Genomic DNA, 15,044 nt, shown 5'->3' with positions numbered 1-15,044 from the left:
CGACACGCTGTAAACGGTTCGCTACCGTATTAACGGAGGATTCTGTAGCGAGCGGACGCTCCAGCGGCCTTCTCCAAAGCGTGCGGTAAAATGGGGGAGGGGGGCTGCGTCCCGCACAGAGGGAGTCACGAGCGCCGTCCTCCATTCGCCTCGCCCTCCACCGCATCTCCGCCAGCGCCTTCCGCGCGGCCGCGGGAAGAAACTGCCGGGGGGGGGGGGCGCGGGAGGGCCGGCGGGCAGAGGGGCGCGGCGGACGGGCGGCGGGCGGAGGGTCGCGGCGGACGGGCGGCCGGACGCGCGGCGGGCGCGGCGGATGGGCGGGCGGACGGACGCGGCGGGCGGGAGGAGGGACGCGGCGGACGGGCGGCGGGCGCGGCGGACGGGCGGGCGGACGGCTGCGGGAGGGACGGCGCGCGGGGCGGCGCGGGACGGCCGGCGCTGCGGGGCGGCGGGACGGCGCGTGGCAGGGGCGGAGGAGCGGCCGGCGGGGCGGCGGGACGGCGCGCGGCAGGGGCGGAGGAGGGGCGCGGAGGAGCGGCGGCGGGCGCGGAGGGCGGAGGGGTGCGGGCGGAGGAGGAGCGGCGGGGCGCGGGCGGAGGAGGCGCGGCGGGGCGGAGGAGCAGCGGGGCGGAGGCGCGGCGGGGCGGAGGAGGAGCGGCGGCGCGGAGGAGCGGCCGACGGCGGAGGAGGAGGGGCGGGCGGAGGAGGGGCGGGGCGGAGGAGGAGGGGGGGCGGAGGAGGCGGCGGGGCAGGAGCGCGGCCGGGCGGAGCAGGAGCGCGGCCGGGCGGCGGGGCAGGGGCGCGCGGGCGGGCGGCGCGGGAGGGGCGACGCTGGGGCGGCGGGGCGCGGGGCGGGCGACGGCGGTGCGGCGCGGGGCGGAGCAGGGGCGACGGCGGGGCGCGGGCGGAGGCGCGCGGGGCGGTGGAAACGGCCGTTGGAAGAAATGATAGAAAAATAAGATTGTGGGGGTATAGAGGATGCAAATAGAGGATATCGTTGGAGTTAGAGTTGGTATAGGGAATGAAGTTGATATGGAGGATGGAAATAGAGGATGGAATTTGGAGGATATCGCTGGAGAGATAGCCTTAGCTTCCACCCGAAAGCCGCACGACAGCAGCAACCAGCAGTCCAGTCCCACCGAACGCCGGCAACTGTGAGTCAGTCCGCGGCATCCTCGCCAACCACTTTCTCGGTATGTTTTTCCGCACATGCCGCACGCTTTCCAGAGGGCCCACCAGCCACCATTTGAACGCGGAGGAGGGCGACGGCGACCTTGCCACGCCCACGGCCGCCTGTACAAGTCAGACCAAGCAGAGAGACGCCCGCAGACGCAGCTTGACGCCGCTGCACCAACCACTCGCATCGCACGACCAGCAGAGCAGAGGCGGCGCCACCACCCGGCGAGGAAGCGAGAGCCGAGAGGGTCGATCAGCAGGGGGGCCAAGGGAGACCGAGGGAGGGAGGCAGATCACGCGCGATCCGATCCCGCTTCTCGCCATGGCCCCGCCGGCGGTGGACCCGCGCAGCGGCTACTGCGCCGCCACGCGCTCCTTCCGCAGCAAGCGCGCGGACGTCCCGCTCCCCGCCGACCGCGACCTCGACGTCGTCACCTTCCTCGCCTCCCGCCGCCACGCGGGGACCGTCGCGCTCGTCGACGCCGCCACGGGCCGCCGGGTCACCTTCGCCGAGCTCTGGCGCGCCGTGGCGGGGGCGGCCACCGCGCTCGCCGCCCCGCCGCTGTCCCTCCGCAAGGGCCAGGCTGCGCTCGTCGTCTCACCGAACTCCGTCCACTTCCCCGTCGCCGCGCTCGCAGCCATGTCCCTCGGCGCCGTGCTCACCACCGCCAACCCGCTCAACACGCCCGCCGAGATCGCAAAGCAGGTCGCCGACGCGCGCCCCGTCCTCGCCTTCACCACCCGGGACCTCCTCCCCAAGCTCCCCGCCGGCCTACGCGTCGTGCTCCTCGAGCCCGAGCGCCTCCCATCCGACCCCGACGCCGTCGTCGCCACCGTCGGGGAGATCTCCGCCACGACGCCCGACCCCGCGCGCCGGAGGGAGCGCGTCACGCAGGACGACCCGGCCACGCTGCTCTACTCCTCGGGGACCACGGGGCCCAGCAAGGGCGTCGTCGCCACGCACCGGAGCCTCATCTCCATGGTGCAGATCATCATGACGCGGTTCCGCCTCGAGGGCTCCGACAGGACCGAGGCTTTCCTCTGCACCGTGCCCATGTTCCACGTCTACGGCCTCGTCGCCTTCGCCACGGGGCTGCTCGGCTGCGGCGCCACCATCGTCGTGCTCTCCAAGTACGAGCTCCCCGAGATGCTGCGCGCCATCAACGAGTACGGGGTCACCTACCTGCCGCTCGTGCCTCCCATCCTGGTCGCCATGGTGGCGCACCCCAAGCCGCTGCCGCTCGGCCAGCTGCGCAAGGTGCTCTCCGGGGGGGCGCCGCTGAGCAAGGAGCTCATCGAGGGGTTCAGGGAGAAGTACCCGCAGGTGGAGATCCTGCAGGGGTACGGGCTCACGGAGAGCACGGCCATCGGCGCGTCCACGGACTCTGCAGAAGAGAGCCGCCGCTACGGCACGGCTGGGCTGCTGTCGCCCAACACCGAGGCTAAGATCGTCGACCCGGACACCGGTGAGGCGCTGCCGGTGAACCGCACCGGCGAGCTCTGGATCCGGGGGCCATACGTCATGAAAGGTAACATCGGGAATCACGTGCGCGCATTATTTAGTTTTTATGTCATTCATGACTAATATCTAATTTCAGATACCCAGACATGCCTGTATTTGCATTTGACCAACTCTGAATAAACGTGTTCTAAATTGCGATAAGCATTTGTCTAGAGATAAGCAAGTTGGAGTATAATACTTGCATAGCTTGCAAGAAAACAAATCAGTGTTACAAGTAGCCAAGGCACATCTTTGCAGATGTCGATGCTGAGGTCGAGTTTTCTGTATATACGCATAGGAAACAACCATGAGCCAACATGCATGAAGCATGATGTCTATTAAAAATGTGTGAGATTTGCTTCTATCTTAAGATGCTGCAGTCACTACTGGAGTTGTTAAATATCAGCGATCCAATTGCATTTTGATGTTCTCCCATATGTCAGTAAACTGTGTTAGCTGTTCCGGACTGCTATCGTGTTCAATTCACAATTTCTGGATGCCTTTTGCACAGTCTCACCTTTTTAAGTGGAGTCCAGAAATGAGCTCCAACCATTTTAGTAGAGTACTAGAACATAATATGCACAAGTCAGAGAGTAATGGAATTGCTGCTTTTGGTATTTAGACAACAAAGTTCCTATGTATTTAACATGAATCTCTCCACATGATCATTTTGTTCCAGGCCGCTAAATTTGTACTGAGGTGGAACTTATCTCACAAATACAGTCAGTTTATACAGTTAGAACGAGTTGCAGGGAATGTGCCCTTCATATGTACCTGTAGCATCTAGTCTCACCTGTCAATAAACAGTTATTGACCGGTCCCCATGCTCCCAGCAACATCGTATGAAAGAGCACCGTTTTTTAATTAAAAAAAGCACCATTTTAGATCTTAGTATCGATTATGGTTAATCCTACACTGCAACTTTGCTGGTTAAATATCTTGATCTGGACGAGTAATCAGGGTTTGGCTTTCTGAAGAGGCAGAAGTGTAAGCAGAAGCAAGGCACTGCAAAACAGCACGATTAACTGAAATATCCATATGTTCGGGATCGATTGCTATCCTACACGGGTTGCAGGATTTCAAGTTTGACTCTTTTCTCTCCCAAACATGTGATAGAATGTTCAGGATTTCGGAGCATCAACATTCAGTTGTTACTTTCCATTGATTCAGTTACCAGAATATAGTCTCTCTTTCATTTTAGAACCCTAACAGGAGGTTAATACCTGATGAACATGCACTGTTGATCTTCCCAGGGTACTTCAGGAACACAGAGGCAACACAGTCAACGTTGACACCTGACGGATGGCTCAAGACTGGGGACCTCTGCTACATAGACGAGGATGGGTATCTCTTCGTGGTGGATCGCCTGAAGGAACTGATCAAATACAAAGGGTATCAGGTAAACATCATTGAGGAGTGAGGGCATTCTGATATCTATGTGCTGAGATCCTTTGTAGTCTGAAGTTCTGAAGTAGTAATGTTTCTTGGCATCTGAAATATAACTCGTGTATGGACAGGTGCCTCCGGCAGAGTTGGAAGCTCTTTTGCTGACACATCCAGAAATCGCAGATGTGGCTGTTATACCGTAAGTGGCATCGAGATGTCAGTAAACACCCTGTTGGCGTCTTAACTGTTTCAGGTTCTGAATGGATTAGTGCTTTTGGCAGGTTTCCTGATCGGGAGGTCGGCCAGTTCCCGATGGCCTACGTAGTCAGGAAGAAGGGAAGCAACTTATCAGGGCGCGATGTGATGGAGTTTGTGGCGAAACAGGTAAGGAAAATGCGACTCATGAACCGCCAGATCGGTCCAACGAACAGCCATAAATAGGCGGGCGTCTGCCTAATTGCCGTAATTTCTCTGACCTGCTGCTGTATACGCGATGCTCACAGGTAGCGCCTTATAAGAAGGTTAGGAAGGTGGCATTTGTGACAGAAATTCCCAAGAACGCGTCCGGCAAGATACTGAGGAAGGATCTCATCAAGCTCGCCACATCCAAATTGTGAGATGTCGCATTGGTCCGAATTTACTGTATTGGCATCAAGAAGCAGTGAGCTCTGCACTTTCCTAGTACTGGCGAGTGTTAACTGAAGATCCCATTGAAGCGATTTGCCTGTGTAAGCTGTTCATGTACGAGGTTGTTGCGTCTGTACCTAGCGCTGACTAATTAACCTGGTAAATAATTCCGAGTTACAGTGTTGTATCACAAGATGTATTTATTTATTTATTTTTGTTTTTCCATGCACGGATACTCACAGGGCACTGACGCATTGTCCTAGTGGGCCGTTCACTAGCTCCCTTCCTGATGGCGTCCAGTGGGCCGTGGGCTGCCAAATGCAGCATGACAAAGTGGCTTGGCTACGGGCAGTTAGTCAGTTACCCATCTCCGAAGCATGCAGTCAATCCACCACTACTGCTACTCTTTACAAACATCCTCGCAAAAAAACAAAAAACAAAAAAAAACTCTTCACAAGCGTGAAAAATGGACGGCTAGGAGTCCAATCCAACGAACAGCCTCGTTGTTTTGTTGTCACACCAGCGCCAAGATCTCTGTCAGCATACAGTGATTCTTTAGGGGGGTCTTTTGATTTGTTTATGCGATATGAACAAGTGCGCGACCGTCAGTCCACCAGTGGACATCTGCCCCCTTCGAAAACCATGCATGTTCTTTCAAGAAAAAGAAAAAAAACATGCGTGCGAGCGCCGGTGGGTGGTCGGCAGCTGGGCGCAGTTGATTGGCAGCCGCGCCCCCAAGGCCACAAGGTGACCTAAGCAAGGCCAGGGTACCATACTAGCTGCTGCACGGCACTACACGTGTGCGTACAAGGAATATTTTTGCCGGCACGGCGATCCCTTGCTGTTCCATCGACGCCATCGCGCAGCGCCGCCGGGATGGGCTCGGCGCCTACGGCGCGCACGCCTGCTGCTTTTTTCTTTCCTCCGATCCCATCTCCGACAGAATAAAGGCGAAACCGACCGCTGGGGGTCGGTTAAACGGGCGCGTAACCAAGCTAGCTCCACGACGTCGACGCAGATCACCGTTTGGAGAAAAGGAAGGAGAAATGGAGAATGACTCGAGGAAAGCAGGGGGAGCCGGGAGCCAAAGCCGGATTCGACAGAGACCCCCGGCCAGAGAGCAGGGTCCTGGGCCAAATAGGTTGCCGTGCAGGTCGAGGTTTCCAAGCTCGATTGGGTTTGGCAGATGCATGTATAATACGGGGCTGCGCGTATGCCTCCGCAGGAGTACGTACGGCCGTACGGGCCGGAAACAGTCTGGTTTTGTCAGTGTCCCGTCTGCGGCGGGGCCGGGCCGGAGGCATCGTCTGGAAGCAGGCCAGGCCAGAGGACAGCTGCAACTGAACCGCCTGAACCTCAGCAAGCCGCAGACGGCACCGGAGAATCTGCCTACTAATCCCTATCCATATGGATCATGGATGTCAGGATATGGACGCCGGGCCGGTCCACAGTACGGACCCCAGCAAGGGCCCTACGCGGCGAGCCTTCCCAGAAAGCACGACGTGTCGCCGGATCACGGTGCCGCGACGCGACCTTGGGAGGTGCGGTGAAGAAGCCTGCATTCGCCAGCACCGGCAAGCAGTACTTGCGTGGTAGAAATGGAGAGAAGGATGAGGAAGCCGCACGCGCGTGCACAAGCCGGCGGGTGGCGGGCCGTTTCGGGCTCTCGGCAAGCGTTGGCGTACGTGAGCGCGTTACGGCCGGCCAGGCGTCCGGCGAGCCGAACGTCCAAATCAGAGTGGTCGCGCCCGTCAATGCGGTGCGGGACTCCGCGAATAAACTTCTCCGGCCCCTTAGTGACTGGATCAACCGATGCCAGGCGCGCGCGTGCGTGCTTGCGTCGCGGGTTCAAATTCAAACGCCGGTCGGGCCGGGGTCGCCGTTCGCCGACCTGGCCGTCACCTGGCGCCCCGTGTCCCGTAGCGTCACGGGCGCCCGCCGCCACCAGGGACCAGCGACTTCCTCCTTCGACGAGGGGCCGAGGGGTGACAGGCTAGCCGCATGGAAGCATCGACCGGTGCGATCGAATTCAGAGGCCAAGTGCCCAAGTGGAAGCGGAGCAGTTTGCGAGCCTGTAGCGTCCGGTGCCGTATGCTTGCCATGGAAATTCCAGGTCGAGCTGGTGTCCGCTTGGACTGTTCCTGTGGTGGAGGATGAGATCACTCGCACGGAGCATACGCGACACTCGAGCTGTGTGCAGGACGTGCGCAACGATGCTCAAGACAGGACAGTGTGTACGGCATGCTTGGTATCTGAACAAAGGGACACCCGCCGGCAGCCATGATGCCGCACAGGCTTGTGCCTCATGTTATGTATCCAAAAGAAAATCATCAGTTCGATTGGTTGCAGCTGATCTGTCGAGTTGCTGACCTGCTGGGCAATGCGCAACGCATTTATGCAGAACAATTTGCACATTTTCCGGGCAGTATTAAGGATGGATTTCGTCGAATGCACAAATTTGATGGGAAGTTAAACTTGCCTGACAAATCCGCATCATAAGCCGTGCGGAAACTCGATGGGAGGGTATATCTTGGATTTCTTTTCTTAGATTATGGAACTCGTGGATCATCAATGGACCTTGCTTGATGTCATGCCTGCCATATTCAAGGACAAATAGTGTCTTGATAAATAAAACCAAACTAAAACAAATAAATCGACGCAACTACACTTTAGCGAAAGGACAGTCCGATAGCACGTTCATTGATCGGTCAATGGAGTTGTTAGGCTTTGCGTGCATGTCAACTGCAATTGCTGAATCATCACCCAATTTCAGTACTATTCCCACCATGATTCTTGGACACCGGAAACATGCCACTACAAGGGTTCCTACAAACCAAACGGTCACTAATATAAAAGAAGCTTGCACATACAAAGCCTGCATCCCTCTTGGCTTCCCAACAAAGCTTTCGGAAATTCCAACTTCCCTCCTAGGCCTCTCACCCAGCTATCTTCTAGGACTCCTGCTGCTACATTTCAGAAACACGCACACAAGAAAGAATAAACCATCCCCAACAGATCTAAATGATTGGCCCTTTAGTTTTCCGCGCTGTTTCGGTTATGGCCTACGGAATAAACTAAAATACACACTACGTGATGCGCTCATGCTTGCACAACGGCATTATCCAAAACTGATGTCGCCGTCCCTCATTGAAGGGAGCATATATGATGCATGCATCATGGCACCCATACCATACCATACCATATCATATGAGCACTGACGACTTTCTTTTTCAGTTTTTGTGTGGCCGTGTGGCGTGGCTGCGCGGGTCACCAGTGGTCTTTGCTCCTGCATTGTGTTAGTGTGTGGTGTGTGAGAAGCATCAAGCATGCCGTACATGATAAGCCTGATCCTTTCCGGCCGGGGGGGCTGCCGTTGCTTGCTTCCCCTCCACATCATGCAAAGGCGACCATTCCGCTCTATTGTGTTCGATTCAACTGTCTCTTCCCGGCCTTTCTCTGCACGCACGCCCCCTGAATTCTCCCTTTCTGCCGCTCCATTTCGTAGTGCTTCCTGCTTTTTCCTATAAAATTAGCAGGAGTACATGTCTGTCTGTATGACCACAGCTTTAGGTGTATACCTATCACAAAAAAAAAAGGTGTCGATACGGTATGCATACAAAATTAGCACTAGGTTAGGCATGCTCGCACTGTGCGTATCTGAAAGTATTCTGCAACAATACTACTGTATGATTGTGAAAGTATATTGCAGCAGTACTGCATGATTGTGAAAGCACATGTTTGCAAACGTGCTCGAGACTCAACTGACGATACATGCTGCATGCTGTGTCACAGAAGCGAGCGAGACACTTTCAGATCTCATGTTTGAACATTCTAGTCCAAACATTGTGCACAAAGACTCCCCAGCGAGTGTAACACTCCATGTGAACCTCAATCCAACAGTCAGCCGGTCATCACTCGGATGCAGCGAAACCTGTCAAATCTATGTCAAAAACTCCAAAGGATGATGCAGGCGATCGCCACCCGGTTCAAAATCTTGTGCCTCAAGTGTCTCTGATATTTCTGCGGCGGTGGAGCACTCGACTCGAGTGTGAAGTCGCCGATGCTTGGATTGGATGCCCACTGGTCGGTCGGAGTTGTAAAAGAAAAGAGAAACGGAAAGAAGGCTGTGGCGGCGGCTCCGACGAGCACCCGGGCATAATCTTTTTTTTTTTCACACAAAATAACCAGTCGACGAAGACCGTCTGCTGTAGCTGAAGAAAGGGGATTGCTAGCAGCACACCTTCTTCATCACCAACCCCCACCATGGCGGATTTTCAATGCCGCGATCGTGCACGAACGCCAAGACCACACGGCACCGCTGCCTCCTCATCTTGTCAGCTTGACACTATTCCACTTCATTTTTTTCGTGAAGCTGATTCTTGATTACTATGCTGATTAGTGGCTTAACTAATGGCGAAGATAGGCAATGATGGAGAACGGACTCGACAATGGGTGGACCAGAAATGGAATAAATCCAACGCTCAGCCACAAGGGGAAGCTCACCAGCCGGCACAAGCTTGGCGACCCGCCCCTGCCGATCATTGCTCACTGATAATCCGATTAATTATATCTGTGTCCATTTCTACATTTTTTTCTGAGCTATGTCTGTACAATTTACAGTTTCTTATTTTACTTTGAGATTCACATCCGAACAAATCCATTAATTAGAAAGGCCTTGCTAAGGAGGCTGCGAACTGAGTCAGTGATGAAGATAGCCAGTAGTGGCTCTCATATCCGTTCCTTTTTTTTCTTAAGGGAAAATTGTTCTCGTGTCCTTTTCAAGTGAAGCAGCGCAGTTTCCTTTTCCTTTGAAATTCAAAAGCAAATTCCGCGTACAGACAAGAATCGGTACACCGAGGGTAGCAAAGATTTCATGCTAGTGCATTTGTACGTATATGAAGCCCCTCATGTCCTCGACTATTAATTGTACCTTTGTGTTACGGCAAGCTTTTGACCCAAAAGGTTGTTCCATGACACACGAGCACTCTCTGTACTTGGCGGCGACAGGGAAATCACGTTCGATACCTCCGGCCAAGCCTCGAGGCCGTGCGGTGGTCCGCCTTTACACCACCGCCCGTGAAGGTGGAGTCGGTGCCCTTCCCTTCCGTTTTGGCACGGCTCGAGCAGCAGCCTCCTTGCTGCCTGGCGTGCGTGATGTACACCGCGCTCCTACTCGCTCGCCCCGTCGACGTATCCTCCGCAGCCTGGTTAGTTAGTTGTACGGGTTGCTCCTTCCGGCACCTACGCCCTAGTTACGGTTACACCATGCTGCGAGCTTCAGCTCTGGTGGTGGTGGTGTATAAAAGCAGTCGTGAAGCACAAGGCCGCCTAGCCGAGCCAATTCAAGCAGCGATCGACCGACCCGACCCACTCTCCGCCAAGGCCGAAGTGGAGGAAGATGGCCGTCCCTGTCCGCCTTGCCTCCTGCTCCTCCCTTGCGCTCCTCCTCGTCCTGCTAACCCCGCTCCTCGCGTCCGCCTGCGACCGCTGCGTCCGCCGCTCCAGGGCCTCCTACTACACCTCCTCGCTCACCCTCGCCGGTACGCGCCTCCCGCCGGCGGCGCAGCGCGCGCCGATCGCCCGACCTAGCCATGTTTCTTCGCATGGTTCGCAACTGGTTTCTGAATACTGATTCTGATCGGTTCGACTGCGTGCGTGCAGGCGGCTCCTGTGGGTACGGCGCCGAGGCGGCGGCCATGGGCGGCGGCTTCCTCGCCGCCGCGGGCCCCGCGCTGTACCGGGCCGGCGTCGGCTGCGGCGCCTGCTTCCAGGTAACTAACTCCTCCACATCCATGGCCGGGAACGGTCGCCACAAAGAAACCAGTGATTCGATTCGGCGTGCGTTCTGTGCAGGTCCGGTGCAAGGACAGCAAGCTCTGCGCCGCGGCGGGCGCCCGGGTGGTCGTCACGGACCGCGCCAGGACCAACCGCACCGACCTCGTGCTCAGCAGCCCGGCCTTCGCCGCCATGGCGCGCCCCGGCATGGCCGCGCGCCTCGCCGAGCTGCGCACCGTCGATGTCGAGTACAAGAGGTGAGTAAAAGAGTAGTACTGTAGGAAGCATCCGTTTCTTTTCGCGTTGGGTGGTTGCCGCCATAAAGTAAATTAACACTTCTGGAGCAGGGGATTTTTGTCCCGGCTCCTTGAATTGAATTGGAAACCGGAGGGCTCAATTTTTGTCAGCGCCGCTGCGCCATGTGCAGGGTGCCGTGCGAGTACAAGCACCGGAACCTCTCGGTGAGGGTGGAGAAGAAGAGCCGCGCCCCCGCCGAGCTGACCGTCAGGTTCCTCTACCAGGGTGGCCAGACCGACATCGTCGCCGTCGACGTCGCGCAGGTAAAAAACGAAGATTCTACCGTCCCGAATTTGCTCTCCGCAGCAGCATCGTCGGTGTATCGGCATCGTGTTCGCTTGACACTTCTGTTGGATTCTAATTCTGATTGGACTTTGGACAGGTCGGTTCGTCCAACTGGAAGTTCATGACGCGCAACTACGGCCCGGCGTGGAGCACGAGCCAGGCGCCGCCGGGGCCGCTGCAGCTCAGGGTGGTGGTGACCGGCGGGTACGACGGCAAGTGGGTCTGGGCCGACCGCGAGGTCCTCCCGCGGCGGTGGCGCGCCGGCGAGGTCTACGACACGGGCGTCCAGATCGCCGACATCGCCCAGGAGGGCTGCTACCCCTGCGACACGCACGAGTGGGAGTGACTCAAACGGTGACGGCGTGCTCGCCGAAGCCCAAGCTCCCAGCGTCCCCCCTGAAGACAAGAGCCTCCTCCTTGACACTGCCTGTTTGGCGGGGCGTTGATCAGAGGACTAGAGAGAGACGATTAACACAGGACTGACGGAGTGACATCAGAGCCCGAATCCCTCGGCACCTTCGCTTCTGTTCCTTGTCCAAATCCCCATGTACATGAGCTGCTGATGTGTCGGATAAGTAGTAGCCTAGGCGTCCCGGAGGCTGGAAAGAAAAAAAAGAATAATGAAATGAAACGAGTCGTCTGACGGCCGCCGCCGCCGCCGCCTTGAACGTGAAGCAACAGCTACTTACTTCCCCATCGGCGATGGGCCAGCCATGGCGGATCAGCGATTTTCATTCAACAGGATCACATGGCCCGTTGCTTCTGGCAACCGGCAATGTGCTTCTCCTTCGTCCCTGCCTTGTGTGAGCTGACCTGTGAATGTACAGAACAGTTGATGGTCGGTCCGTTGCTTACGGTGCCTGCATGTCTTTACCTGTTCGTTGTAAATGGGTTGGTGTGTTGGAGGGCACGAAGTCGTTAGCCGTTCCGGGATTCCGTGAGAGCGGAACAGCACGCGGACGACGACCGAGCGAGCGAGCGAGCACGGTTGGTGGTTGCGCCCGTCGCTGCCACGATGCACGCCACAAGTCCACAGTGCGCAGTGTGCGACGACGGTCAGGTCGGCCAGTAGAAACTCGGTGTACCGGCCGGTGAAAGGGAGATGAGATCATGAGATGGGAAAATCCCGTATTTTTTGCAGCGTACTGCGTGACACCTGGGAGGACGTCGCACCGTGCAATCAATCCTCTTGGTAGGTGACTAGAAAGGAGGCCTGAGGGCTCACAAGTCACAGGTGTTTTTTCCCCTGAAGGCCAGGGCAATCAGATGCCTGGGCATTCTTTTAGATTCCAATCGAATGGTTAGGTGACGTGCCGTACATCAAAGCGTGCAGCATCAATCAATCGATCGATCGGCGGCGTCCTGATTGCCGAGGGTCCAACACTTGTAGCTGCTGCGCAGCGCCATGGATGTTTTCTTTAAAGTTTTCTCCTTGACGCGAACCAGAAGTTCTGAATGTTCCCGGAGCGAAGCCGGACAGAACAAGCGGTGCTTGAGTGAGACACAGGCGCCGGCCCTGTGACACAATTCGCTGTCCCTTTGTGCCTGCCTGCCTGTCTGCCTGCCGCCTTAGGAAATGAGCAGCATACACTTGGCCTCTTGCTGCCGCGTGACCGGTCATGCATACGGGTTGAACCAGTACAAAAATTGGAGACTCGAATCTGGTTGTTAGGAGCGATCCAAACGGACGATTCAAATTTTAATCTGAATGCTATTTTGGATGTTTTTAAAACCACTGCCACCAGTATCTTCTGCTCCTGTCCTTAAACTAGAACATCACATCATGTTTGAGCCTGTCCAATCACCCAGGGTTCTCAGCTCATTATTAGAGGGCGCAATGCAGCTCTGGTTTGGCCATCAGAATGGTTGCACTGTCTTATAGGGGCACGAAATCTTGGAGTTAGTGAGCAGTTGCAAAGCTAGCAGTGCCAAATTTTTTTTGTTTAGTGAAAGAGTGACTGATCGTCGTCTATTTGGTAGGTACAGTGTACCGAAATTTCATATAATGCAGACAGAAATTTCATGACAAAAAAAAACTAGCAGAGAGACTGATCGTCGTCTCCTTGGTAGGTACAGTGTACCGAAACGGGCATCTGTTTAGCCAGGCTGAAGATGCCTATAGCTACGGTCAGAATCAGAGAGTACGATGCATACCTCTCGGCCTCCTGGTTCTTATCCAATACGCTGGAGCAGGTTGCAACACGCGGCTATTAAACAGGGGGAGCAAGTATACATCGGCTTCACGAGTTGATTTATCTGTGCTAGATTGGTGACCAACCTACACCAACGGTCTCGCCGTTGCGGACTTCAAGTTTCTACCGCCTTTCTGACAGTTATTAGGTGATTGGTCTATGTCATCCTCTTCAATCAGATATAACTACTACACAACTAAAAGAGTAACATATATAGAGTGTCATGATTCTTGGAGCTGAAGAAGTTTGGTGACCACGCATGCTGCAGTATTAACAGACGAAGAAGCGAACGCAGCAGAGCGAACCATGTGGCGCTCTAGGTCCCGGGACACGCTGCAATGGCGATGTGCGCGCTGGGGAAAAGTTTCCGTCCGTTCGGACGATGTCCAGTAGTCCAGGGCGACAGATGTGGTATTGTGGTGAAGTTGGGACTTCAAACTGTCAGACATTTCTCAAGTCAATTACCATATCTTATGGCAACACACTCCGTGTATGACACCATCACATGACTAATGTTTTAGGTGGGCGATAGAGTATGGAGCATGGTGACAAGTCATCGGCATACGTGTACTTCAGATGACATCAGCACATCACCACACCTGTCATCTTGATGCAGCCAAGGAGGAAGACTTGGGTGCCGTTCATCGGCAAGCAAGTGAGATGCCCGGTTGTTTTCCCGCCGCCGCCGCTGCTGCTTTGAGAGCGGCCCTTCTGCATTTCTCCCTTTTTTTCATTCCTTTTCTTCCCCTTCTTTTCTTTGACGTTGCAGTAGCACGGCGGGCCGCCGGTAGCGGACCTGAACCTCGGGACTGGGCTGAGTTAGCAGAGTCCTCGGGACTGTTGTCGCCGAGTTTTTTAAAAAAAAGTTAAAAAAATTTAAATTCGAAAAAGGGTGCCGGTTTGGAAAAATTCGAAAAATGGGTGCCTCCCACCCGATCGTGGACCGGAGACCTCCCGTCCATCCAACAGGCGGGAGGTCGAAAAATATTTCTCAGGCCCCCGCGAGGAGTCTCTTCGCGAAAGAAAACTTTAAGCTCCTGACGCGGCATCCCGCCCGTTCGAGGGGCATCCCGCCCTCCCACTATTTAAGCCCCCCACCCACCCCTAATTCTCATAATATTTAGCAAAAATTAACGAAAAAAGAAAAGGAGGAGAAGAAGAGAGGAGAGGAAGCGGCGAAGCCCTGTTCACACGTCGTTTTGGAGGTATATTCTCGTTATAGTCGTATAATTATCAATTGTTTTTACGAATATTTGTTAGGGTAGTTATATTTTGAATAGTTTTCAGTATTTTCAATAGCTTTCAGAAATATTTGTTAGGGTAGTTCTATTTTAAATAGTTTTTAGTATTTTCAATAGTTTTTAGATATATTTCTTAGGGTAGTTATATTTTCAATAGTTTTTATAATTTCAATAGTTTTCAGATATATTTCTTAGGGTAGTTATATTTTGAATAGTTTTTAGTATTTTCAATAGTTTTTAGGAATATTTCTTAGGGTAGTTATATTTTGAGGTGTTTTTAGTATTTTTAATAGTTTTTAGGAATATTTATTAGGGTAGTTATATTTTGATGAGTTTTTAGTATTTTCAATAGTTTTTAGGAATATTTCTTAGGGTAGTTATATTTTGAGGAGTTTTTAGTATTTTCAATAGTTGTTAGAAATATTTTTTTGGATAGTTATATTTTGAATAGTTTTTAGTATTTTCAATTGTTTGTAGGAATATATTTTACGGTTCTTATATTTTTCATGCAGATATGGCGCAGACACCGGAGCTCTTTGACGCGAACACCGACGAACGGCACAG

At 54.6% G+C, this 15,044-nt stretch overlaps 2 protein-coding genes across 2 annotated transcripts; both read left to right on the top strand.

The window, feature by feature from the left end:
- Positions 1-1,294: 1,294 nt before the first annotated feature.
- LOC112877735 (4-coumarate--CoA ligase-like 4) lies at positions 1,295-4,913 on the top strand. Its single transcript, XM_025942093.1, has 5 exons — positions 1,295-2,705; positions 3,931-4,076; positions 4,195-4,262; positions 4,345-4,447; positions 4,567-4,913. Exons 1-5 carry the CDS (start codon positions 1,499-1,501, stop codon positions 4,678-4,680), a joined length of 1,638 nt encoding a protein of 545 aa, XP_025797878.1. The 5' UTR covers positions 1,295-1,498; the 3' UTR covers positions 4,681-4,913.
- A 4,830-nt stretch (positions 4,914-9,743) lies between these two features.
- LOC112872599 (expansin-like A1) lies at positions 9,744-11,532 on the top strand. Its single transcript, XM_025935654.1, has 5 exons — positions 9,744-10,230; positions 10,352-10,461; positions 10,544-10,722; positions 10,893-11,025; positions 11,145-11,532. The coding sequence occupies exons 1-5, from the start codon at positions 10,089-10,091 to the stop codon at positions 11,391-11,393; spliced, it is 813 nt and encodes a 270-aa protein (XP_025791439.1). The 5' UTR covers positions 9,744-10,088; the 3' UTR covers positions 11,394-11,532.
- Positions 11,533-15,044: the final 3,512 nt, after the last annotated feature.

Source organism: Panicum hallii, chromosome 9 (genome assembly GCF_002211085.1).
Source record: "Panicum hallii strain FIL2 chromosome 9, PHallii_v3.1, whole genome shotgun sequence".
NCBI classification, from domain to species: domain Eukaryota; kingdom Viridiplantae; phylum Streptophyta; class Magnoliopsida; order Poales; family Poaceae; genus Panicum; species Panicum hallii.
Note: the sequence above shows the minus strand (reverse complement) of the source record. Positions and strands in the feature narration are given on the sequence as shown.